The sequence below is a fragment of the Hippoglossus hippoglossus genome, chromosome 22 (genome assembly GCF_009819705.1).
Source record: "Hippoglossus hippoglossus isolate fHipHip1 chromosome 22, fHipHip1.pri, whole genome shotgun sequence".
Classification (NCBI taxonomy): Eukaryota; Metazoa; Chordata; class Actinopteri; order Pleuronectiformes; family Pleuronectidae; genus Hippoglossus; species Hippoglossus hippoglossus.
Window position 1 is genome coordinate 6,049,748 of NC_047172.1, and position 26,651 is coordinate 6,076,398.

General features: G+C 46.2%; 1 protein-coding gene across 2 annotated transcripts in view; it reads right to left on the reverse strand.

Annotated features, from left to right (window-relative positions):
- Nucleotides 1-26,651, reverse strand: part of grin3ba (glutamate receptor, ionotropic, N-methyl-D-aspartate 3Ba) — an 82,074-nt gene that overhangs the window by 31,656 nt on the left and 23,767 nt on the right. For both annotated transcript variants that reach the window (XR_004612719.1, XM_034576301.1), the window contains exons 2-5: nucleotides 8,409-9,109; nucleotides 2,867-3,363; nucleotides 1,344-1,615; nucleotides 432-668 (exon numbers count right to left, since the gene is read on the reverse strand). Coding sequence is in view for 1 of the 2 variants with exons in the window: in XM_034576301.1 (XP_034432192.1) it covers nucleotides 432-668; nucleotides 1,344-1,615; nucleotides 2,867-3,363; nucleotides 8,409-9,109 (1,707 nt within the window). In the remaining variant the exon portion in view is untranslated. The remainder of the gene's footprint in view (nucleotides 1-431; nucleotides 669-1,343; nucleotides 1,616-2,866; nucleotides 3,364-8,408; nucleotides 9,110-26,651) is intronic.

Sequence of the window (26,651 nt, forward strand, 5' to 3'; positions counted from 1 at the left end):
CCTTCCCCTGCCTTCTTGTTTTCAACTTTGTGTCTGGCTACATGGGGGAGTTGACCTCTACTCATGCCCTCTTTTTTTTCTCCGCACCTTCATCCATCCCCATCATCCTCGCCGTAACTCCTTCAATCTCTGTCAGCCCACTTACCCTTTCCCCTCTCCCTCCCTGCATGTGCATTATCCTCTCTGTGCCTCTCTACTTCATCACTGCCTGCCTTCTTAACCTCTCCCCTATCCATCTTCTCCACCTCCCTGGCAATCTCTATCATCTTTCTCCAAGCCTCTTTCCCCTCTAACTTCCACTTTCCAGTTTCTCTCATTGTTTGTGTAGTCGTTCCAATAAAGCACATCCCCTCCGCCCTTTTCCTGCCATTTCTAATCCCTGCCCCTCGCTGCATGATGCCTATTTATCACAAAGAGGGCAGCTGCTTTACCTTGGTGGCGACAGTGCGTCCAAACAGTATGGCATAGCAGAGATTGAGGGCGGAGGAGTAGGAGAACACGCGCAGCCGGTTCCTGCCATGGGGCGTCATGCCGAAGGGGCTGTTCCACTCGTACAAGGTGAGGAAGAGCGCGGTGAGATGCAGCGTGACGAAGATGCCCACCCACATGGACCAGTGGAGAGGCCACATGAAGGCTCCGATGGGGGCCGCGGAGTCCTGGCTTCGAACCTGGTAGGTCACAAACACACAGCCGTGCAAGAGACTGGTTTCACACAGCTGATCCCCATCTGCCAACCTGACATGTGAATCATTGAGTCTGTAATTCTGCCTCTGGTCTGTAGCTTCTTGTCAGTTAACGTATCTTAAACACTCCTAGGGATGAAAAGCTTTTAAAGCAGGACAAAGATTTCTCAAGCGACTTCTCATTTTCAAATGGAGCCGTATATCCAGATCATACTAGGCACTGCAGTGTGTCGGCCACAGAGGGAGACGCTAACAAATCAAAGTGTAACTGCAGCATGTTTGGACCTCTCTGCTAAGATGGCATCGCAAAATGCCGACTAATTATACAAACTGGCTCTCATTTTGAACTTTCATAATTAACATGCCCACTGAAAACTCACTAAAGTAATTATTCCCCAGCTAATGATCTCCTGTTCCTGAGCAGAAGACCGGGTGAGCAGGGCATGTGGGACAAATTAAGCCGTCGCAGATCATATCATCAAATCATACTGGTGTCTGCCAGGGGGGGGAGAGAGATTGACAAATCAAAGTAACGCTGCAGACTGCAACGCTGCCACTGACTCACAATGCAGTATATATATTTTTTTTACTACATGCCCTCTGTCTTCTACAGTCATTAAAATGCAAACTCTAACTAATGATGACGTTAGGCGGCGGTACCAGGATGCCCAGGCTGGTGGAGTAGAAGGGCGAAGTGAAATCGATGACTCGGCTCCTCGCAGAATTGATGGAGAAAGAGCTGACAGCCATATCAGCCGTCCCGCCCAGCAGGTCCCCGACCAGCCCCGTCCAGCGTCCCGTCCCGCTGAGCGCCCCGTACTTCCCATCGCCCACGATATAGAGGTCGAAGGTAAAGCCCATGTCTTCTGCCAGTTTCTCCAACAAGTCAATGCAGTAGCCGTAGCAGCACTTCCTCAGGTCCTCCGGTAGTTCTGCAAGGAAAGAAGGGATGATGATGTGAATACATATTTGGATTTTCTGATGCATGCATTGGAAGTTTTAAACGTTTCAGGACTTTTTGTGTTTTAATAACCTCAGAATCAACATTAACTCGCATTAAATCTTGTCAGCAAGCTGGAGATGCTAATTTTTTATGCCATGTTGTTGTTTAGATTTTTCTGGCAAACCTCACTCGATTTTCCATGTGCTGATTCAAGCCAAAGGATCAGGGTCAGCGATGTGTGCAATTAGGGAACTAAATGATTTAACAATGCTAATCAGTACCAGCAATACTAGTTCATGATAATATTCCACAAAAGGTCCAGAGCAGGTTAACTGTTGCATCTGTTGCGCCGCCACCTGCCACTAGCCAGTGCTGCTGCCCTGGCAGACGGCAGACCCCCCCCCCCCCCCACCCCTCCTCTCCCTGTGCTAATGCCCAGACGTTGTAAACCACCAAAGTGGAACGTGGGGACAGATGACATCTCATAAAGCCGGCATGGTTTGGCAGCATTCTGACATAGAAAATGAAAATAAAGTTCTATGGAGGCTGAGTCAGAATAAACTGGTATATGACCAATTGACCAGAGCAATGCGTAAGCACATTGAGCACAGGCATGTGGATGTTAGCCTGCAAGGAGAATAGACTGCTGCTGCCAACAACTATTGCCGAACCAACATCAAATGATTTGTACAAAGGGTTTTCTCACCAGACGACTAAAGTCAAAATGTAAGTTTCCATTCAATAATAAGAATATTCCTACTTAGGATGTCTTATGTTCTACTGCTAGACACTGGTACGTGTGTTGTAGACCAATACACCTTTAATCCTCTTCATTCAGGAAATAAAGTTCCCTTGATCCCCTGAGGTTGTATTTCCCACTCAGGAGTCTGAAAAACATTCTCAGCCTAAGACTTCAACATCTGAAATGACTACTCTCTGCACAGTAGATTGCATATGTACACAAAATACGCAATATACACGATACTGTATTGTGCCGGAATGCGGTCAACTCGGGTATGACCTTATTCCCAGCTCCCTTATTGATTTTTCCTTTTTTTACCAAAAACCTCTTCAATCTTGAGGAGGATCAGTGCAGGCATTTAAGAAGCTTAGAGATTACTTAAAAAAAATCTCATGCATGTCCTCCTACAAGTTCAAATGAGGTATTTCAAGTGTTCTAGGGCAGAGCGGTACTTCACCACCACAGTGTTCTCAGGACAAATGCCAAAACCAAGCTCACCGTTGCCCTCCCAGTCTGTGGCGGAAGCGTTCGGGTTGTGCAGCTGGTTGAAGAGGCTGTGGATTATGTCAGACCGGTTGGTTCTGGGGTCCAGACAGAGCTGACCAGCTGGACACAATCCATCCTCATCCACCTCCCGTGTGAAAACGAAAGGGTGCTCCACCAGGGTTACCACACGCAGGCGGTGTCTCTCGATGGAAAGTCCCGGCCTCCAGCGGCCTCCATTGTAGCCGTCCCCCTGGCCGTCCCCTCCCCTCACCCCTGCCCCAAGACCTTGTCCTTGGCTGCCCCCGAACCCCCCCACAAGCCCAAGGATCCCTCCCTCTAACTCCAGTCGGCCTCTGGTCCACTGGCCGACAGTAACCCAGGCGGGCTGGCCCAGGGCGCCCCTCTTCAGACTCCACACATGGAACAGCTGCGAGGAGAGGATCCGAGAGAGGCCGGCGTCCACCTGGATCAGGCCTGTGGCTCCGGTGAAGGAGGTGTTGGAGAGAAATCTCAAGGGACAGAAAGAAAGGGACAGAGCATAAGCAAAACTGGGGGGGGGGGAATAAATGCAAAATCAATGTTAGGGTGTTTAAAAAAATGTAGCCTGCAATAAAGAGCACCACTAAATCAGCCAGATGAAGGATACAAATAGAGAAAAGGTTAAAGACTGGTGCAGACAGGCCTGGTCTGGTTTTGCAGCTTTAGCAAGTCTAGTCTCAGATGGATAATTGCATCTCCCGGAAAGTCATAATTAAAAGTTAATGCAGTGCAGAGAGGATCTCCTCCTATCTGCGAGTCCATACAGACAGTCATTGCTATTCGTCTCACTTGCCTGGTGACCCGCATTGGTCTTTACGGCAGAATATATTAGGGAGAGCAATCCCCGTTCGTACATAAATCTGCCCTGGACTCTTGAACCAGGCGAGGATTGTTAGCTCACGTCTCCATTCCATCACGTGGACGTCGTCAGGTGATGTTTCAAATGTGGGAGCCAGACAAGTGCTGTTTGATCACGTCTCGATAGGTGGGGGGATTGTCAGGGGGTCAGTGTGAATCATAGGGGTTGTTTAAATGTTAAAGTTGCAGGGATCACTGCGTTCGCCGGGTGTTGAACCGTGCCGCGCCTGCAGAAATGGCAAGTTTCCCTTCCTGTTAATGGGAAAGGTTGGTCAAGCCGTGGCCTTTTCTCAGAGCAGAAAAAGCTGCTTTTCCCTCTCACTCTCTGTTTTATTCTCCCCCCCTCCCCCTCCCCCCTCCCCATCTCCAATTTATTTGTATGAATTGATGAGAATAGATTGTAACGGCTGCTGGAGAACTTTCTCCATTAAATAGGGGGAAATGCGACGGTAAATGAAAAGACTAAACTGATCACGGGGGTCATTAACTCACATCCAAACAGACCATAGCTTGTCTGCACCACACAGAACAATATACCTGAACAAATACGTGAGGATCCGTGTGTTTCCGCTCGTGCTTTTCTTCCCTGACCGTATTCTTCACATTTTGATTTACTCCAACGTTAATTTACAAACCCATTCCTCGCGCCACAATCCGAAGGAACCTGATTTGAAAGTCATTCCCGTTCCATCCCACGTTAACTTATGTTTCCTCATCAGCGGCTCCCTCTGTCTCTCTGACCATAAAGTGGAAGTGCTAGCCTTGCCTTGAGCTGAAATCACTCATGGTAATAGCACGGCTGAATCATCATATCCCAAAGACAGCAGATTCATCAAGCCAACCCACTCTAGACTCATATACCATCGTGTAGTGGCTGCAGCTGGCTACCACCGCATACTATATAAAAACATTAACCACGGGCTTCACTTTACAGCTGTAATCGGAGCGGAGAAGTGCGAAGCTCCCTTTTGAGACGTTTTTGGATTCAGTCCCACTGAGGAAATCGTGACGGGAGAGAGAGACAAAAAAACAAAACAAAGAACAACTGGATGTTTTCATGCAGCATAAACTTTTAGCGATGTGGGTTCTGCGGTTTGTTGTGTTGCGTCAGGCCAGAGGCTGAGTTTTAAAGAATGAGCGCGGACGTCGGAGCAGGTTGATAAGTCAGCCGGCGGAGTCACGAGAGCGATGGCATCCGCTCGCTAATACCTGGCCCCAGCGTGCACTGTGAGCGTCGGCGGAGTGGCGGGTAAATGATGACTCCATAAGAGAGACCCGGGCATGTGTCTCGCTCGCTTATCGCTCCATCTCCTTCAGTTCCAAGGGAAAGTGTACTTGCATCTGTGTCTTGCCTGTCTGACGCGGGATGATGCAAAAGCTCTTTTCCTGTTTCAGGGGTTCAAATCTCATCGGGGGAGATGGAATCAGTGATGAGCGAGACGGGCCCTGACTGACACATCTCACTCTGATAGCAACTGCGCTCCATCTCCGGCCCCCTCTAACTTTGTCTGTCCTTCGCTCACATCCTTTTCCACACAAGTTTCCTTTTCTTTGACTTTATTCGTATTTTCTTTTGGTTTTTTTCCTACATCCTCTGTCTTTCATCTGTGTGTTTCTCTTTGACTGCTCTCTGATATATTTTTCAGAATAAGCACCCTGGGTTTTTTATTTTTTTGGGATCCTGGACATTTTGACTACATAAAAACAGGATAGTTTCTCATATATCCTCATTGCGCCAGTGCTTTGAAATGCAACACTGTGCATTTTATGTTCTTGCTCTTGTACTGTCTCATACCTTCCTCTCTCACTTGTATTTCCAGACGTGCTCTCTCCCTCCCTGCCGCCCTGGCTCTCCCCCTTGGGCATTGAGCTGTTAATTGCCTCCTCCACGTGGATGTCTCTCACTTCCTCCAGCTTTGTTAGGGTTCTCTGGAGCAGCGGCGTGTCTGGCTAATGCAGCGGAGGGATAAGAATCGGGGAGAACACCAGAGGGCAAAGACGCACGACTGGACCTGTTTGAATAGTGCGGTGGAACGACCTCTTTTATCGGTCTCTCAAAGGCCAGAAACAAAGGTCACTGACACTACATGTGCAGGGCTCCATTATGAATAGTCAGTTCTGATAGTGTTGATTGGGTCCTAATAGGAAGACGGACTTTCTCTGGTTTCCTGATGGAATCTCGGTCCGTTTTAAAAAGGAGGTGTTTTTACATGGCAAGCTGTAGTTATTGAGACATTTCCTATTCGGGTTGTAAAATGAATAGTAGTAAATAAAAGGAGGATGTTTTATATGTACGCTCTGGTTTTTCTGCTGTAGCACCTGTTTTGACACTTTATATGTTGCCATGGTTACGAAGGGTCTTTTTTGGAGTCTCCAAATGGCCATTTTCGGAGAGTGCAGAAAACATGTCGTATTCCCATCAAATTTGAACTGGGAGTTACACTTGTTAGTCAATGGCAGTACCATTTAAAGTGACTGACTTCAGAGTGTCACCTTTCAAAAGGGGACCCAGAGCACGCATGCACTCGAAGTGGTTGGAGAGCAGGATTCAATTTATTTTGAGTTTATCTTGAAAAGGTGTTTTTGACCCAATTTTACAGGAGTGGCGAGGGGTTAAAAAGCTTCAAATGTTAAGCTTGTGGTGGCCCCAGAGGAAAAACACACGGGGTTAACACAGAGTAGGCTTCATCCTCTAGGAACCAATAATGTCTGCACACAATTTAAAGTCAATTCATCTAATGGTCGTTAAAAGATTTCGGTCTGGAAGTGGCGGCCCGCCTGAGAATCACTGTCCTCCATTAGGCCACGTTGCTCGTGTGACTCACGATGAACAATTTAATCACATTAAACCGAGGAAAAAGTTTTTCCTCTTTAACAGCGAATGTCCAATAACATTGCTTTGCAACACAACTCCCACTCTGCTCGTTTTCAGCCTCTGGCCCTCCATGCCAAATGGTTCTGGCATCCTAGACTTCAGCTGAACAGCAAGAGGAAACACTGTAAGAATCCAGCTCGTGATTATGTGGGTGTTGTTAATGATCCCTCTCAGCTGGCAGGCGCCGTGTGTGTTCAATATTTGCAGTTGGGGCCCATCTCGAAGCACAAATCCTTCACTCACCAGAACCACATGACCACGGAAGTTGGCGTGCTCGCTGTTTTAGCCAGTGCAACATTTGAAAGTGAATCCATGTCAACTGGTGGAAAAGAAATATTGGTTTCAAGCACATTGCTTCAGTCAGATTCTGACACATTTATCTTTAATAGAGGTCACAGAGTGTAAATCTGAGCTTTTGCTGTTTACAAATGTCAGGATTTAGTTTTTTCTGCTTTAAATGTCAACGTTTAAAGTTACCTAGGCCAAGGTATTTGTTTGTCTGTCTGTTAGGGAACAGGATAACGCAAAAAACTACTTAACGGATTACCACGAAACTTGGAAGGATGCGGTATCTGTCAGGAGAGAAGCGTGGATCCAGGAATGTTTTTTCCACTTTCTTTAACAATGCAATTAATGATAATTAATGGATCTTCATGAATAAAAATCTGACATTTTAAGGGGACTGATATTTATGAGTATGTGCAATTTTGTGCAAATCTAATAAAAAAATCGGGATCTAGTGAATTTAAAGGAGACTTAGCTTCAGTGCATTACTCACGATCTGCCACGTGGAGAAAGGTCATAAACTATGCGAGTCTGAGTTTTTGCTGGATACAAATGTGACGATTGAAATAGTTTTTTCTTTAATTGAAAACATTTATAGTTTCAAATAACTTTTTTTTCTGCCCGTGCACATGTTATCACAGACTGCACCTTGACAGAACACTATAAAGGCTGGAGGGAAAGAGGGCCTTTAAAAAGCTGCAGGTGCTGAAACAACGGCAAACGGAAACAGATGAAACTCTAAAGTGTCATCTGTATGCCGTAAAGACCCCCCCCCCCCACCACCCTTCAGTAAGACAGCGCTGTTCAGACGCTACCACTCCACGCTGCAGAGGACGGACAAGGGCGTCAACCCGAGCGTCCGCTGCCCTAAGTGGAGCAAACGGCCTCTTACGAAAATCTCCAAAGTGCGACCAGAGGCGGTTAATTGTTTGTCAGTGTTTATTTCATGTATCATTTAAATGTGAAGACTTTTCCGACCTTGTCCAAATATTTAAGGTGCCCAGGAGTCATTTAAAAAAAGAAATTGGAGGCTAGACTGGGAGCTGCAGGTGATACAGACACCAGTTATAGCCCCTTCCTGCCCGGAATGTACCGCAGCTAATCCGTCGCCTGAAGCCATATGTTTAATTTTTGGAGAAAGTTTCTCAATCATCGACTCTCTCGAAGTTTCCTTGGACAAATCTCTACCAGCTGCAGGGTACTTCCCTGGAACTGACCCCGCTCTTAGTGCCACAAGCATCAAAACTGACATTGTTTGACATCTTTAAAAAATATATATATATTCAAAAACGGCTTTCTATAAGTGGAAAAGGTCCCTATATGGAAAATGCGGAGAGGTCAGAGGTTCATCTGGAAGCAGGGACACTTTCTAGAAGGAGATGCTGCTGCTGTGGGCACAACAAATCTCGATCTCTATCTTCTCGAGTGACTTACACTTAAATTAGATTTCAAGAATTGCTCGTCTTTAGTTCGACATGCGTGTATAAGTGTGTTTACCTGGCTATGTATTGTCCTGAAGAGGGCGCTTCATGGCGGTTTGCTATGTCGTAACAGTTCACCATGTTCTGGATCAGTGCCAAGTCCGGTCTCACCAGGGTCGCCGCGGTGACGGCTCTGCCAATCAACTGCAAGGCGTCCCGAATGTAGAAACTGATTGGCTTGCGGCCGACCTCCCCATAGGCTAGCAGCCCGAGGGGGCCTCCTAGAGTGTGCAGCGAATCTGGAGACAAGGGGTATCCCATGATCCACTGCAGTGCTGGTAGTGATGGAGCGAGGCGCTGGGCGGCCCGCAGGACAGAGGAGAGACACTCGGGGTCAGAGCCCAGGAGGAGAACCGAGGAGATAGGAGAGGGGGAGCGCAGGAAACGAGCAGAGAGAATCTTCAAAGCCTCTTCCTCCATCTGATCCTCCCTCCTCTCCTCGCTGGCCTCCCCTCTCCTCTCTCCACCCCCTGTGATGCGGGTCAGGTTGATGATGTCCCACAAATGCCAGGTGGAGCCGCTGTGCCTCTGGAGGTGAGAGAGCAGCCCGTCGCCCCCTTCCTCCCAACCAGGGCAGATCACAGCTGCTCCTCCCCAGCTCCCTTCGCCCCGACGTCCTCTGTCTCTGTCTTCCTCTCCGCCCTGCAGGACCGCCAGCAGCAGGCTGCCCAGGGTTGATGGGGGCACTCTGGCCGACATCTGCAGGTGGAATCGGTTCTATCAGAGAGGACAGGAGCGAGGAGGTGGAAGAGTTGAAAGAACAAAAAAGTAAAGATGAAGGAAAGGGAGAAGAAAGTGAGGGGCGCAGAAGTAAAAAAGACGGAGTGGCGAACAAAAAGTAAGGAAGGGGAGAAAAGGGAAAACAAGATCAAAACAAAGATTAATAGATATCGCCAGACCCAAACACCTCGGGGCTGAATAACTTGAAATCACATTAAACGCAGCTTTTATGAGCACCAGTGTGCTGCGAAAACAATCCCGGCTGCTGCAGTAATTCACCACAACACTGATCAGAAATAATCAGTCACATTTGTTCATTATCTCTCACCCTGAATGAGGAAAAGTCGCGCTGATACAAACAAGGAGTCAATGATTCGCGTCTAATCTGCAGCATCACAGTTGGCTTGGCAAGACAACAGTGGCATCCACAGTTCATCCAGATGCCCGCATTTCCAAACCCCACCGAAAACACTGGCTTGTTTCATACTGTTCCAAAATGGATAACACTGTTGTCCTTGAATGCAGCTCACAGATGGACCTTCCCCCTCCTTCCTCTGGGGGCTTCTATCCATTTTTCATCCTGCACAGTGCTCAAGGCAAGGTTGGGGTGGGGTGGGGGGGTGGGGGGGAGGCTAACCTGCTTTTATACCGAGAGCTCAAAGTTAAGCTTAACATAACTTAAGATTTGCTTTGAGTGGCTCAGCCTCATTGAACTCAGATGAAAGCTATAGCGCGACATACCATGCTTGTAAACAAACCCCCGGTATTAAGTTACACATTTCCAGCAATCCTAATATGCTGAAGTGCATATACACACATTTACACCAAAAAACACGCACGTAAAGCACTTAATTACATCTGTACAGTGAATGCATGGGGATAAAAAACCTGTGAAATACACACTCACAAGCCAACCCGTGTGTGTGTGTCTGAAGATTAGACATCTAAACCCAACTGCAGACCACACTCACTCACTTGAATTCAAATGGGAATATCCCTCCTGAGACAACAAAGTAAACAGACCGACCCTCTGTTGAAACTCCTCCAGTCCCTAAAGACAGATGAAACCTGCAGGGACACGGATGAATTAATGCAGCGTGTGTGTGTTTCTCTTCCTGCGAGAGGCTAGGTGTGTGTGTGTGTGTGAGCGAGGACGAGCGAAGATAGGCCTCTTCGTTTGAACTCGATGGGGGGGCCAGGAAGGTGGCCTTGGTGGGAGGAAGGGAGGGAGAGGGGGGGAGGTTAGCGGCAAGACGGCAGTGGATGGAAGAGAGGGAAAGGTAGAAGGAGGCGCCTGCTTCGTGTGAGCGCTATTCAGTACATTGCCGTCAAGAATAAAACTAATGTCATGCATATTTCGTCAAAAAGGATTCAGAGAGTGACTCACGTGACGATAGAAGATGAAAACTGAGCCCCGAGGCACCTGGAGGAATTATATGTAAATCTATATACGCCGTTTCTCTGGATATAATCTCTCTGTGCCATCTATCCGTGACTTCATGTTAACGTATGGCTCTATATGTCACCCAGGAAAGGACACACGGAGAAAGCAAAAGGCTGCTCAAAGGAGACAAGACGAATGATGCGTGTCGCAAAGAGCCTCTAAATTATCCTTCGTACTGAATATAGCTTGTTAGCAAACCGGGACGTTTCTTGTTTGAATATATCATTGTCAAATTAATTGTTACAATGATCGTCTGTGGTGTGTCCCACAGCTGCGTCGGCTGTTTTTCTGCCGCCGTTATTTCTCTTCCGCTGACAATTATCGCTATAACTTGCCCAACTTAAATAGATTCTTCTACAATTTCATTTACATTCGAGTGTTTAGCTCGGGCTCTTATCTTAGAGCGACTCAAACGGAGCACAACAGTAGAATTACTTCAAGAGCGGGGACGTGAAAGTAATAATAATAAGAGCCGAGCGGGGGCATTAGAGAAGTTGTGATTCAACTCTAAATTAGAGTGAATGGAGGAGGCAGGTGTAGGAGTCCTGTTGTGATCCTGAGGAGATAAAGGCGATATGAGCCTTTTCCCTGAAAGACACCAGTTTCCACCCATGGGACGAGGAGCTGTTTTCAATGGAGGAGGCTTCTTAAAAAATTCTGCGAGCAATCAAACGTGACAAGCCCCAAAGTGGACGCAATGAAACTTAGAAAAAGCACATCGGCAGAGTTATTGCCTATTACAACAGCAGTCACTTCTTGCCTGCATTGGAATGTTTCGGCACAATTAATTCCAGTGATATATTAGAGCAGTAACTCCCGAGGGAACATTTTCTGCCGCGGTTAGGTACAAATGTGATGTGCAGTACCGCCTTAAAAAAGTTTTGTTCCAAGTGGTGGACATTAATAATAACACAACACCAGATAATAAAGAGTTTCGAGGTAAACACAAACCTAAAGCCGTGTGAAAATCCTCGAACTAGGGATCGGTCGGGTGTGTTTGATTCACAACCCGTCCACACAAATGCGGATGTTTTGCAAAACAAACTTTTTCCTCCATGTTTGGGGCTTTAAGTCGCTACAATTGAGATTTTTACAAATGGGAATTTGCAGATTTTAAACAAAACAATGACGTCAGAGCTTTTCTTGCGAATTCTCACTGTTACTTTGTGTAATGAGCATCCGCCAGAGACAACAACAATGCACTATAAACAATATACCGGTTTCTCTACGAGTGTTTAGCACTTCTCTAATAACAAGGTCGCCTCACTCCACCACATTAGCGACATTCACAGGTATCTGTCTCGCCCGATAATACTTTGACCACAGTGTTCTTCTCTGGTATTTCACAGATCTGATGTAAACTTTATCACCACCTACTTGTTTGAGCATTTGTTGTTGCTTTTGTGTTCTTGTCTGGACTAAGATACAGTATTTTGTAAAATGAAGGTCGTGTGGACAGATATTCTTTCTTTCTCAGTTCAGAAAAGTATCCGCAGTGGACCAGGCAGAAGTATTAGCCCCAAGTTAGGAGTATTAGCTGCTGTTGCACTTGAAAAGAGATCATGTTTGCTTACGTGTCTGTTGTTGAGAACTTATTCAAACAGACAATGCCATGAATTAAAAAGAAAAAATGCAGCCTCACTCATTTAAATGAGGGCACTTTGTTGACGCAATGACGGTGCCAATACAGAGGCTCTGGCACCGGAACGAGTCATCCATCAATAAAGTTGAAGTTTGCTCAACTTTTGCCAGAAAGCACATACACCCCCTGTAGAGGGCTGTGTAACAGTGAAGTTTCAAAGCTCTATTATGAACTGTTGTGATGAGACAACAGAGTGGTTTAAGCCTGTCTTATAGCTGTGCAGCTTAGAGGCGGCGGATTGACGTTGTAGCTTGTTCCTCAAACTCAAAACCAGCTAGATCTGGAGGAAACATATTTATGAGTTTTCATTTTTGCTTCCTGCTTGTGTGTTAAAGGTCTTTCTTTGTATGTAAAAGGTCTGCAAAGTTAAAAGGCTTAAAATCTTAGTAAAGGGAAATCATCTCCTGCACAGAAAACTCTGCTCCTGAAGCGCCTGAAATTTCCTCGTGAGTATTCTGGACGATACTTCCACGTTTGCATAATGCACAGCTCGCGGCTCGTCTGGCTCCATACAAAGCTAGGTAAAGCGAGAGCGGAGGTTGACATTTCCTATACGCGTGGAAGTGATTGACCAATCAGAGCGGGCTGGGCTTTATCAGGAGGGGGGGGGCCTTAAAGAGACAGGAGCTAAAAGCAGGTGTTTCAGACAGAGGCTGATAAGAGGAACTGCAGCAATGGATAGTGTAACCCTAACAACATTCAGATAAATTAGAAAGCAGCCAACCGATGCATTTCAAAATTCAAGACTTCTTTATTGTCATTATCTCATGCGCTAGCGTACAATCAAAAATGAAATACCGTTCCTCCCATACCAACGGTTTTACATGAATGAACAAGAGAAGTTTTTCTAATCAAAGCCTGCTCTAACATCATTGGTCAAACTACAAACGCAAACCAAAAGGCTCCCAGCCCCTCGCCTACAGGTTCTCATGCAGTATCTGTTAATAGAGATTTCTGTTCATTCCCTTTGCAGTTCATTTTTAAAAAACTGGGCTGTTCTTTGGTCTGAGCTCCAAATAAATCCGACTATCTCTCCATTCTTTCATTGTGGACCAATAAAAAAAAAATGACAAAAGTTGAATGAAAACTTCTGCGGTGAACTGTGTCTGACCTGCCTGCTCAATGAACTCTGCTTGAGCTGGCCGCTGATACAGCGACGTAATAAGCCAGGAAACCTACAGAGAGCCAGCCTGTCATGTCTGTCCCTTAGTCATTACTCTGTCCTTACACGCACGCACGCACACACACACACACACACACACACACACACACACACACACACACACACACACACACACACACACACACACACACACACACACACACACACACACACACACACACACACACTCTTATGGGCGCAACCTGGAAAACAGGCCGGAAAACAATCTTCAATCAATCTGCGACAAAACCCCACATGTAGCATCTTAAAGTATTGCACTGCATCCATAACAATGAAATCCCTGCCAGTCATCACAAAAGCTTAATCCAGGTTGCATTAAAAATAAGCTGGCAGCGTCACTGCTTATCCCTGTGACACATCACGTTTAACGTATGTATGTAATATATTCATATACGTCTGAGCACTTGTGGGCGAATGTCTACGACAGATCTCCACGTCCACTGGGGACGTCTGCGTCAAAGTGTGTTTGTTTCAGACGTTCTGTGCCTTTCCCTTTGGGGTGGTTCCAACTTTGTTTTTTTGCATCAATCAAACATTTAAAATGTAAAATGTCACTTTTTAGCAGAACTGAGGGAAGCTGTGCCGAGGTTTTGATTTCTAGCAGGAAGTGTATTAACTCTTATGTCACAGTCTATACAAGATTTATAAAAAAAAAGAGACTGGAGCTGGAAAGATCAGAGTATTGGCAGTTTCTTCTGAATAAAAAAGGCACGTCTCTTCTTTTTCTCTTTCTTGTTGCTTTGTTTTGGAGTCTGTGGTGTGCAGGGACCAGCTAGACACAAACAGGATTGATCCTGCAAGCCGTGCTGAAGTCTAAGTCCAGCTCTCCGGCTCACATCCATCCAGACTCACAAGTCGCAGCACAAGTCTTTTTCAGGCTTGGTTAGAATCACAATGGATGTATTTTTTTTCTATCTCTAAGCAGCTACACATTTTCGACCTGTAAGGACCTCCTCTATGTGTGTGTGTGTGTGTGTGTGTGTGTGTGTGTGTGTGTGTGTGTCTGTGTGCGTATGTGCCATCATCTTTTTTTCTATTCTCAGGTATAAGCTTTATCTGCGAGCGCAAGGTTAAAAAGACTCAGAACTAAGGATGCAAGACAAGCACAGCTAAAAGGAATGTCAGCATTATTCCTGTATAAAGTATAAAATCCATATCCCCACTCATACATCTGCAAATTAGGAGCCTCGAACTGAACCTCTGCCTCGACTCCTCTCTCCTCCAGTTTGCTCTTTGATGCACTGGCCCAGAGATTTTCATCCCTTCAAAAAATAAAAACTGTGTGTGCACAAATACATGCAGTGAACCCCCCCCCGCACACAGACAGCAGACATACATGTACTAGACATCAAAAACCATGCACACACAGGGACTGATGCAAGCACACACAGATATAGTACAAACGCACCGTGGTGCGAATACTTGAGCGTAAACCCGGAGGGATCTTTGGGCAACGTGGTGTAAGCAAACTGACAGGAGAGCGTTGAATCTGAACAGGAGGCAGCAGCTCCCAGTTACTAAGCTCATTCCTAATTTAGGCCTCTATAAGAAAAGCATCAACGTTTGGAAGGTGCGGTGCCGGAAAAAAAGGAGCTGCATGGAAGAAATGGGAGCACCTGCAGTTTCAGAACTTGTTAAAAGTTGGAGCGGAAGGCGAGGAGGTGGGAATAGTGTGTGTGTGAGGGTGTGCAGGAAGGTTTGAGTGGCTGAAGGAGGCTAAAGAGGGCTAAGATGAGAGCTGAAACTGGGTGTCCTTTTCCTCCACAGCTTCAGGCGAGGGATCTCTTTAACTCGCTGCAGCTTGACTCACTGCGAAATCTCGCTGCAGCCCCGGACGGGCTTAATATTGCAGTCATGAATCATTTGCATCGAGCCCCAGTGCCAGCTGAGAGAGAGCGAGGGCCCTGCTCTGAGTTGTCCTCGCGGTTACATCCGGCAGCGTGGACCTCTGCCTGAGCCTCTGAATGACTACTTAGCTTCCTCCTCTGTCCAGAAACAAAGCTCGTGGTCAGGGCAGCGCTCCAAGCAACAACACTTCACTGAACACATTAATATTTCACCAGCACTATCACCAGGTGAGTTGGCTGGTGTGTAGGAAGGATGGGGGCCGAGATAGGAAAAGAGACACACAGGGGGAGGGAGAATATAGTGTAATTTTGAGATGAAAGCTGGAAGAGAAATTGATACGTGGTTTAATATCCGTATTTTTGTGAAAGGCGCTAAAAGGTGCTGGTTTGCATCTGAATGTGTGTGAGAGGCGAAGAGGAGCCAGCGAGAGGGAGATAGAAGCGCGTTTGTGTCTTGAGGAAGATTTTCTCAGCAGGGTGCAGGTCTTATATTTCAAACAGCTGAGATGAAAACTGTTTTATAGCCTGAATGTCAGACTAAAATGTCGCAGCAGAAGTGGGCTCACATGTAAAATAATCTAAATCCAGCCTCTGCAATTTGGTTTAACCTTCAGTGCAGAAGTATTTTCCTGTTCCTGAGTAAAACACGAGTGGCGTCACTCGCTGGCTTTCGCTCATACATAATGAATAAAGAAACTGTTGAATGTGTCTGATTTCCTTTTTAAGACTTTTTCCTCACAGTCCAAGTAAACATCCATGATTGAATAAGGCCAAAGCTAAAGTCAGTGTGCACGGTTGATGAAACAACGCTGAGCGGCCACTCTTCCGATGACCAGACGGTGGCGAGCCGAGCAGTTTGCCGCACTGTTGTGCAATTGTATGCAAATTGCATTGTTTAATTTTCTCCTAATTTCCTTATGTCTCCTGGCGCTAAGTGTAATACGGGTGACTTTAATCTAACTCAGCCATGCTGCCGGGGACTGGAACTAAGCTCGCCGGGATGAAAAGGATCGAGCGGTTACACATACATGCAGCACAGGCGCACACCGTGCTGCAACATGCTCACAGGCCGGGGCAGCAGATTACATTTACATGCTTGCACGTGCATGAAAGTGTGCCGCGCAACTGAAGCCATCAGCCACTTAACGCAGCAAATGACTATGGTTATCTAAGCACAACAGCCTGTTGGCTCAGAGAAGCTGTGATAAGCAGTAAGATACACACTATTAGGCGCCACCACAGGACCGGCCACAGACTGAAAGGGGCTAAATCTTGTTTCACAGTTAACAGTTGATGGAGATTGTGCCATGTCTCTCTGATTGTCGCTGCTAAATTACATATGCAAATACCTTGACTCGATCCAATTACGCCCCCACCATCTCCCTTCGCCCATACAGTGATTGAACGGGAAAAAGTATAAGCGAGATGGCGTCCTACGGGTGAGTACGCTGGAACGGCAGGCGGAAGGTGTACAGGGCACTTTGGATTAGGTTTGATTAGAGGGAACCGCTCGCCTGTTGCTTTGGCTGCTCGCAGCGGGGACAATGTGGCAGCTGCCGGAGGTATGAGGGTGTGGAGTCCATTAAATATAAGGATCTTGTTAGTTTCCTTGGTGGCGCTGCGGGCGGAGAGCAGGGGGCAGGGGTGGGTTGTACAGTAGCATCATAAAAACACCATTGTAGTCCTGGGAGATTGTGGCGAGGACCATAAAGGTCCTGACGGGCCACATCTCCTCTTTTCCTCCAGGGTCTGAGTTTATGGGGATGATTGTGAACGAGAGAAAAGAGAGAGCGAGACAATGGGGCTCGGCCACTTTGCACATTGGCATCAAACCACAAGCGAGGGGTGGACGTGCTCATGTAGCTGTGCAAGTCCAAACTCATGTATGTGTGTACTAAGTGTTTGAGTGTGTGCTGTGTGGGTGTGTGTGTGTGTGTGTGTGATTGCATTTGAGTGATTTACAAACCATTTGATGAGAATATTGTTCTCAGCATGGCTCCAAATTAATTTGAATGCTCAAGACTCAGAGCACATCAGCATTTCTCCCCCTGGAGCATTGCAAGCTTCTGTAGTACCGACGCAACCAGAAGACTGCCGCTCACACACAACTACACACACACACACACACACACACACACACACACACACACACACACACACACACACACAGTATAACACACACACACCCTGACAGACTGATCACATGCTCAAACCAGCCAAGTGCTTTAGGCTTTTTACATAACCACGAAGAAGTTTCTGCTACGTGACTGCAAGTCGCACAGTTTAATCGGGTGGCAATCCAAAGGGAATAACTAAAAAGGGGCGTGCATATCAAAGTATGCAAATAGGAGTCTGTGGTGTTGAGTAAATGGAGAAATCCAGTGCTGTGTGTTCACTCTTATTATCAGTTGACTTGTGATTTAATGAGCCTCCACGGGCCCGAGAATGTCCTGATGTCATCAATAATTATCAGATCGAGGAACCAGCGGGGGGACTGACTGTGCTGTTCTGGTCTGGTTAGTCAGGTCTCCAGTCAGCTGATGTAAGTGCTGAGTGCACTGCTAGCGCTGGTGAAGGCTGTCATCTCAGCACGCTGCATCGGCGCCTCTTTTGTCAGGAGCCGCTTTGATCCCCCTCAGTTGCAGAGATACAAGCCCATAGCAGGAATATGCTGAATGGATTCATGTATCATCCTCCCCCCCCTACAAACAGCCCCCGGCCCACTCACTATTTATGATCATAAAAGCCGCTGTTATTTATTAAAGAGAGCGATTGTTGTCCTTGCTCCGTAGACAATGTTGTTTTCTCCGTCGCAGAGAATAATATTTGTCCTTTCGGTGCGGCCCTGTGTGCGACGCGAGGCGGCGCAGAGAGAATGTGATGGTGATTGATTCCTGTTTTGAGCTGTGCAGAGAGGTACAAAGGAAGGCTAATCTGAGTTATGATTGCCACTGTAATCACATTTTCTCCCCCGACTCATCCATCCGCTCTACAGTAGCGCGCGCACGCTGTATTCTGATTATGCCGCACATCTGTCAATAACAAATACTGTACGGTGGTGGAGGGGCAACGTGGGCCTGCTCCTCCTTGAACACCTTCCGCCGGTTTTCCATCACCACGATTCCCTGGATCATAAATCTCTCTCGCGCGGTCCGCGGCGCAGCTTTACTTCCCTTGCTGACTTGCTAACCTGCCGGAGGTGGCATCGTGCGTTTGCAGTAATCATGCCATCATGTTGGTGGTAAAATAAGCTGTTTTGGGTATTCCGGTCTGATGTAGGGACTGTCGGGTGGAAAATTGCCTCTTGCTGGAGTGTAATTCGACCAACAAGCAGCTGGACTGGTGAGATGGCGACATTATTTCGTTACCGGGAGAATGATATCAGTTGATAACGGCGAGAGGGGCTTGATGCCATTAACAGTCAGCCCACGGGAAACACAGCTGCAAATGGCAAAAAACTTTAGGGGGGGGGGGGGACAAATTTATTCACAACACCCCAGCGGTGAAAGCACGCAATGCCGGTAATGAGGTGCCTAGAGCTTCGGGGCTCCGGGTGCATGTCTGAGTATGCATGATATTTCCTAGTCTGAGGGTGCGTGTGCATTTTTTGTGTGTGTTTGTGTTGGGGAAGTGTGTGCGGTGCTTTGGATGTGTGACTGCTCCTAATAGAAATGATCCTTTTTGCTCTGGTTGTGTTGAATACTGAAACTCCGACTTCCCAGGAGTGAAATAACACCTGGAGAGATGGAAGTCATTTAGGGGCAGTGTGTATGTATGAGTGTGTGTGCGAGGTGGTGGTTCCAGGATGGATGGACTTGGCGGTGAGTAAATGACCTGCCTTGATTCAGCCTATCAGCAGAGCTCCCCCACCCAGACTCCCTGATATTCCCTTTCATCCATCTCTATAACGGAGAGATGACGGACAAATGGAGAGGCAGGGGGAGCGGAGACGGGGGGGGGGGGGGGGGGGGGGGGGGAGATGAATAAGCGCCGAGGAGAGTGAGCGATTTGAAGTGCGCGGGAGCATAAAGGAGCTAATTAGTGAAGAGGGGAAATTTGGGAACAAGTGACGGAGACAGAAGAAGCGAGGGGAGGAAAAAAAAAAAAAAAGGACTATTAGACTTCAATCTCGGGGTAATATGTTTGACAAACAGCAGCGTGTTCTCGCCAGGAGCGCCGCTCTGATGCCACCGTGATTTGCAGTCGATTGAGGACACGTTTGGGGGTTGAGCTGATCTGGGGCACAGATGAGCGTGTTGTGTGGTCTCGGCCCACTTCTGCCGATCAAATATGCGGCGCTCAACCTGCCAAATTAGCCACGGCAGAAAATGAGTGAGAGAAAATTACACTTAACTCCGGAAAAAATGTTTCCTGGAATTAAAACGAGGCGCATTTACGTTTAGTATTATTACAAACATGAGTCATCGGAATACTCTTGCTTAGAAAATTGCTCTGTTTACCAGGTGAATATAGCAATTTCCAGAAAAACAACATCCAGTGGTAAAATGTCCTTGCTGCTGTCCCCCCCCCCCAATACCCCCCACCCACTCTCAGGGGTGTCGCTTTCTGATTTGTTCTCAGTGGCGACTTTGTTTTTTTGGGGGGATTCAGAAAGAAAAAAAAAAGACCTGAGAAAATGGCTGCGAGAAAAGTAATTTTAAAAGACATGAGCTCTGTATTGGAGAAGTGGGGACAAGGGCATGGATGCAGCGGCAGATAGAAACAGATGGACGCAGTAAGACTGCAACAGAAACCCCTGATACTGATAAACCACAGCGGGGAACCTTCAACAAACATTACGCTTTATTACTCTACGGGTCATAGTTTATGGGGGGGGGTAGTTTCATTTCTGTCAGTTATGGGATCACAGTCCCCGGAGTAATGGCTGTGATCTGACCACAGTGACACTGCAACAATGAAGACTGATGGAGAAAGATGAGAGGTCCGACAATCAGACGCTTTAACCCCGGACTATCTGAACCCTGTTATTTTGTGGAGCGAGTGCACTTCCATGCTGCTGATAATCCCCGTTTGCATGGAGAAGCTACAGCAGCTGAACTACACTGTGTAAACTGTGATCACGTTACAATTAGTCTTTGTTTGACTGACCTGACACTTTATTCAGAAGAAAGACAGCAGCTCACCTGCACTTATCTACACCTCCCAGTCAAGTGTAGGGTTTAGTATCAGGTTCTTTTATTCATTTTTGTTAAATGGCCCAACGATATATCTTCTCTGCTCTTTCCTCTCCCAGATCTCACAGCTTCACCCCTCGGCCTCTTAGTCGAGAACAAGGGTTTAAGGCCCTCGTGCATTTGCTTTAGTTCAGTTTACTATTTACAGTGTCCCACTTTCATAGACACAAAGGAGACTTATTATGCTCTTTCAGTTTTCCTGTATGTTTTTTTGTAGAAAACAGAAAACACTGAAGCTCGTGATACGCCTCGTCAGTAGTCCGGCCGATTCTTCCTCCACATTTGCATAATGTACTCCTAGTGGCTTGTCTGGCACGTCCCCCAACAAAGCCAGGTAAATCAAGAGCCGACTTCCTACTCATGCTGGAAGCGGTTGACCGATCACAACAGAGTGGGCCAGCTGGCCAATCAGAGCAGACTGAGCTCTATCAGGAGCTAAAACCAAGTGTTTCAGACAGAGGCTGAAAAGAGGAGCTGCAGCAATGGACAGTCTGAGAAATGTGTTTTCTGAACATTAGAGCCTAAAATAATTTTCCAGTGGAAACACAAATGAAAATTATGAACTTGAATAGTAGAATATGTCTCTTTGAAGGTTAAACTGAAGACCCTCATGTTTTCTCAGGCTCTTGTCGTAATATAATTGTTTTATTCACTTTTAGCACAGGTTTGGGGTTAGATTTAGTTTTGGTGGTTAGTTTATTTACTTGAATTTGTTTTTACTCTTGAACATTTTCTTTATATTCTTATTGTAGAGTACTTTAATCAACTCTGGTTGTTTTGAATGTGCTTTATAAATAAACTTGGCTCGACTTTACTTTACTTCACTATGATGAACTCAAGTTGTACTAAATCAGAATTTCTCCTAAAGACAGGCCTCTCATTTCCTGCAGTTCCCCTTCGAGACACACGGGCCAACATAAGGCACATGCCCACATCAATTTTGTGCATCTGGGGCTGTCATTAGCTCAGTCTTCCAATAAACGGTGATTTAACTGTGCTAATGTTATCCTAATGAATAAATTCCAGGAGAGGATTATTTACAGTGCCTGCAGTGGCACTAATTCAAGATACAGATGTAGACATTTTTTTTCCTAAAGTAGCTACCACTGTAATATCTATATTTAAACCTTTATTTATCACGGGATGATTCACTTTCCATGCTGAGCATGCATGTTCTTTTAACGCAATGCACCAACTAGCATTTAATCACAGTCATATTCAGCTACCCGGCACATCCTCACCTTGACAACTACAGGTCCACAGGATTAAGTGCCTTGCTCAAAGACAGCACAGTGGACATTTATAACGGTCAGGAAAGAGTGCGTTTAGTTTTTGAAAACCACCTTTTTCTGGGTTTCAAACCGGTGACCTTGACTGCCAGCTGCTTTCCCTGTAAACAGCTACATTATGATTGCACGTCCCTCACACCGTGTTTTTCATCAGAGCCTAAACTACAAAACATAAACAAAAGCACTGCAGCTGTCAATGCAGATTTTAAACGGCAGTAAACGTCTCTCAGGAGGAATATATTCAGTCCTGTTCTCCTCCGTGAATAACAGCTAACAGTTATCGTCTTGTAGGTTGTTTGATTATTCCTCCTGACAGACGGAGGAGTACGGTTCAGTCACGGCTTGTGTTGATCTCGGGGTCAAACCTCCGTAGAATAACGTCCACCTGCATGCAGAAGGCTTTCGTAAACCCTGTGATGTTTAGAAAGGAGCGTTACACTCGCTGTTGTTCTCATGAAAAATCAGTAGGCCCGGTGCTTACAAACATCAGATAAACAAAAGTAGAGAACTGGAGTTCATGCAACCCCGGCTCCGTGTGCATTATTCATTCTCCCTTTCGAAAAAGCGAAGCGCTGAATCCCTACCTGCTCATTAACAGTTTTTTTTTTTACAGTAAGTCACACCAGAGTTGTGCATGATCGAAATGCACAAATGGTGAAAGCAACTGATGTGTTCAACAGGATAATAAGTAGTCACGTTACTCACTCCAGGAAGCCATTAAATAAACGCTCTTTTTTATCTTAAGTGGTGTGATTAACATCCTCTAGGGGGGGGGGGGGGGATGCAGGTAAGACAGAAAAGGACTTTGCACTTAACGTGGCCCCCGAGCACCTTTTTTATCCGAGTGAATGTGCCATTAGTCAGTTTGATGAGTCATCTAACAAACAAAGGTGTAATTGTTTGCAGCGATGTCGTCCTTCAGATGTAACCTTTAGAATGCAGACTCCCTGAGGTTGATCGTGTCGATGAGGTGTCGACTTGAACATGTCGACATGTTGTAATGTCTAAAATATGTCATATTGGTCTCGAGCTGTACGATGCTGCAGCGACACCTCACCCTCTGTCTGAAATGCCGTGGACTTCGGTGTTTGTAACTTAGAAGACATTTTACAATTACAAAGAAAAAGCTATGATGCGCTAAAGTAAAAGGAAAAACCAGAGAATCGTGGTATGGACAGTAAAAGCAAAAGAGGGACGTGCATTGGTTTATTTATACGACATAAAAGTACTATTTTATTTCTGTTTAGAAAATATGCAAGAAAATGTCAATGCTGCTTCATCAGTTCTGACTTTTTCTTATATCCAACCCTGTCCGTTGGCATTTTTGTTAACTAATGCACATGTCAGGGACAGGGCTGAGTAATCCTCTGAGGGAAACTCTGGCCAATAATGAGCTGTGGGCCCATTTTGATCCTGAGGTACAAAGCAGATGGCAGAGACACTGTCCTCCACAGGAAATCGACGGTTTCAAGCACAAACACAAAATATGATTACGCTCGAGTAGGAAGGGCCTCTGCAGAGCTTGAAGGTCGTGGTAAGTCAACGGGACTTTAACATGGGAAGCTACTGTTCGCTTCCAGTTTCCTACGAACAGTCCACGTCGGTGTTGTTTCTTTTAGCTCTTCCTGCCACTTGAGGAACAGTGTGAGACCCTTGGCATCGTGCACGTGACAAACAAGATGGTGACCCATCCAGAAACAGTCAAACCTATCCAAAAACAACACAGGGGATCTTTTAGGAAACTTTCGACCTAAATCACAATTTGGCTAAACTCGACAAAACTTTTTGTTGCATAAACCTGAGCAACCATTAACAATAAAGGTGTAAGTGCAGCCTTAGGGTTGCAACAGTTATTTGTAATGGTTTCTATAAGGAACTCAGCATTGATCTTTTTATTTTTTAACCAAAACTATTACTCCTACCTTGCACCTAATTTTTTGATATGGTTGCCAAAACAAACTGAATTGATAAAGCTGTTAAAAGCAGATTTCCACATAGAAGCCATCAACTAAAAAAGTGCCTCTGGCCAGATAAATAATTGAGCTGCTTCATCACTTTCATTTTAGTGCACATTTTGTTTTAGTGCACATTACCAAACCCATATGCAATCAGCCAAATTGCAATGCACTAATTTCCAGTTACGGTTACGGCCCAAGTTCTAGCTTCGGAAAGCGTGGACTAAACTCCAGCCTCCATTCAGTCATGATGTGTAATTGATTTAGCCAAAAATGATGGGGTTTTGTGCAGCGTCCAGCAGGTTTCGTCTTAGCGAGACATTGTTTTCGGATGAATTGGGGAAAAGCTGTGTTGTGATCCACTGGATTCTGAGCCAACAGAACTTCAAGACAACCCAATGTACGTCCAGATGTAATCACTATACCATTGGTTGGATTTTGGACGCTCCCCTTTGGGCGAGAGAAAAATTAACTGGCTAATCTAACTCTATTACTTCAGTTTCCGTATTAATTGCTGCATCAAACAAATGGGCCAGATCTCTGCACTAGGTCCTAATCACATATCTGTCATTAGTGCTTCTAGCCAGGAGGTGTAATTGAGGCGGTTCATACTTATAGAAAATAACTTGGCATTATCATCAACAAAGGCGCAAGGGTGGCCCACTTAGAGCGAGAAAAACAAAGGGGATTAGATGGCAACTTCTGTGGAGCCGAGTGTGAAACGTGCGCATGCGTGTGTCTATGTGCCCGGGTGGTCCACGCACGTGACAACACAACCTTTTAACGTCTGTGTGAGTGCACGACACGGTATCAACAATCCGTGCGGACGAGTGCGTGTGGCCGCGGACACTTGAAGGCGACAGAAAACAAAGTCGGCCGGCGATAAGAACCGAGACTCGACTCGGAGCCATGAAGCTTCAGTCTCTGTCTCTCTTGACAAAACAAAGCGATAACTACGGCTCTGCTCCTCAAAGCTGAAGAGCAGAAAAGAAAAAGAAAAAGCGAATGCAATAATCTTTCCATAAATGCAAGCTCAGAGTTTAACACGGCACAAAGTCACCTCCAATTTAGATTCATAATAAAAGATTGCATGCGTCAGATCTTCCTAAGTACAGGGAGTTTTAGGAGCCAAACTTAATTTTCTTAGTTGGCAAACACCCCTGAAATGTATGATCTTTCAATTAGAGGGAGCAGCCGTGTCTGTATGATTTGTGTGAGTGACTGTGTGTGTACGTGTGTGTGTGGAGTGTGTATAGGTGAGCCAGCTTCCTGTGGTCTAACCTGACATCGTACGCTGTAACGTTCTCACTGAATAGGAAGCGATATCCACTGATCTGTGAATGTCCTTCCTCTTCCTCTCCCTCCCTCTGCAGCTGCATGTTTCAGTCTCAATTAAAATGAAGCGCTGCATTCCAAGTGTTGATTGATGTTGATTGAAACATGTAAAGGGCATCAAAGAGCAATGAGCGCTGGCTTGTCGGCCCACATACACACACACACACAGACACACACATGCACGCTGGGCTATTCAAATCGCCCTCACTGTGTGCATGTGTCTGTCATCTTGTGTGCATGGCCAATTGTGCGTCCCCCCCCACTCAGTATGCCCGAGGAGAAGCACGCAATTTACAAAATATCACAGATAATCGTGTCGAGATTAACAATCTCATTTTGATTAATGCCTAATGTTTAATTAACTCAGCTTCAGGTCTCGGGCTTGTCAGTGGGCTCCCTGCATAGCAAATAGGCTTCTAGCTCAGTGTCAGGTAGACGACGGGCCCAGGTGAACATGCTGCTGAGGAAGTGGGGCGGCTACATTTTATATTAATCTCCCGGGATGATATTTGTAGGCTGCCAGAGGCGATGAATTATTAATATCACCCAAACAAAATGAGGAATAACAAAATAATAAATCGTGGGGAAAAGTAGAACGTGTGAATATATGCACAGCACTCTACGCTGTGAGTAGGTTTGATGTGTTCGTGTGCTACATGTGGATACTTCTTAAAAACATCCGCTACTCTCGATCTCCGCTGCACCCGAACCATGCATGTGCTGCAAGCACCGCGTCTAATGTGCTGCATACACAGCAGAAGTGTGCACGCGGCCTATAAGTGTGCATCCACATGCCAGAGCAGGGGGAGATTATGCCAACACTGTGTGTAGTATGCACGAGCATGTGTGAGCGCACATTATGTTGGCGATTATACGCTCCTCTTTCTATCTAAGACATTTCTTTGAAGCTTAGGTTGGTGTACAAGACAAAGTAAGCATGAAATTGACACCCAATCCCGTTGGCTGGACCACATCCACGTCTAAATGAGCCCCTTAAATAGTGCGATTCACAGAAAGCAAGACTGTCGAGTAAAAATGACGAATCGATGTAAAATCTCTGCCTTTCAACGTGTTTTATATTTTCCAGCGAGGATATGAAAGCCCACAGTGTCTAGAACATTTTTTTCCCCCTCCTGTTGCTCACCAACCGCCCCCCCCCCCTCTCCTGCAGCCTGCACACCCTGCGCCAGTCTGATAATGTGATTTCACGCAAAAGTGAAATCCTCCTCATGTCTGATGTGTGCATCTCTCACTCACTCCCCCCCCCCCATTCTCCCTCAACATCCAGTACCCTCCCCGATACCACCACCCTCCTCCTCCTCCTCCTCTTCCTCCTCCTCCTCCTCCTCCAATAACCCACCTGACATTTGCAGGGAGGCTGCTCAAAGGGAAAAAAGTTGCTTTGTGGCGCTCGCAGGTCAGTGTGTGTGTGTGTGTGTGTGTGTGTGTGTGTGTGTGTGTGTGTGTGTGTGTGTGTGTGTGTGTGTGTCTGAGACAGAGAGAGAAAGTGTGGTAGAATGAATCAATGTCTCTGGCAGGTGTGTTCCTGTACTTAAGAGACACTGAGAGCAAAAGAGAGGTAGCAGGGAAGGGAGAGGAGGGAGTGTCATTGGCAGGTACGTGTGTGTCTCAGAGGTAAATGGGAGCTC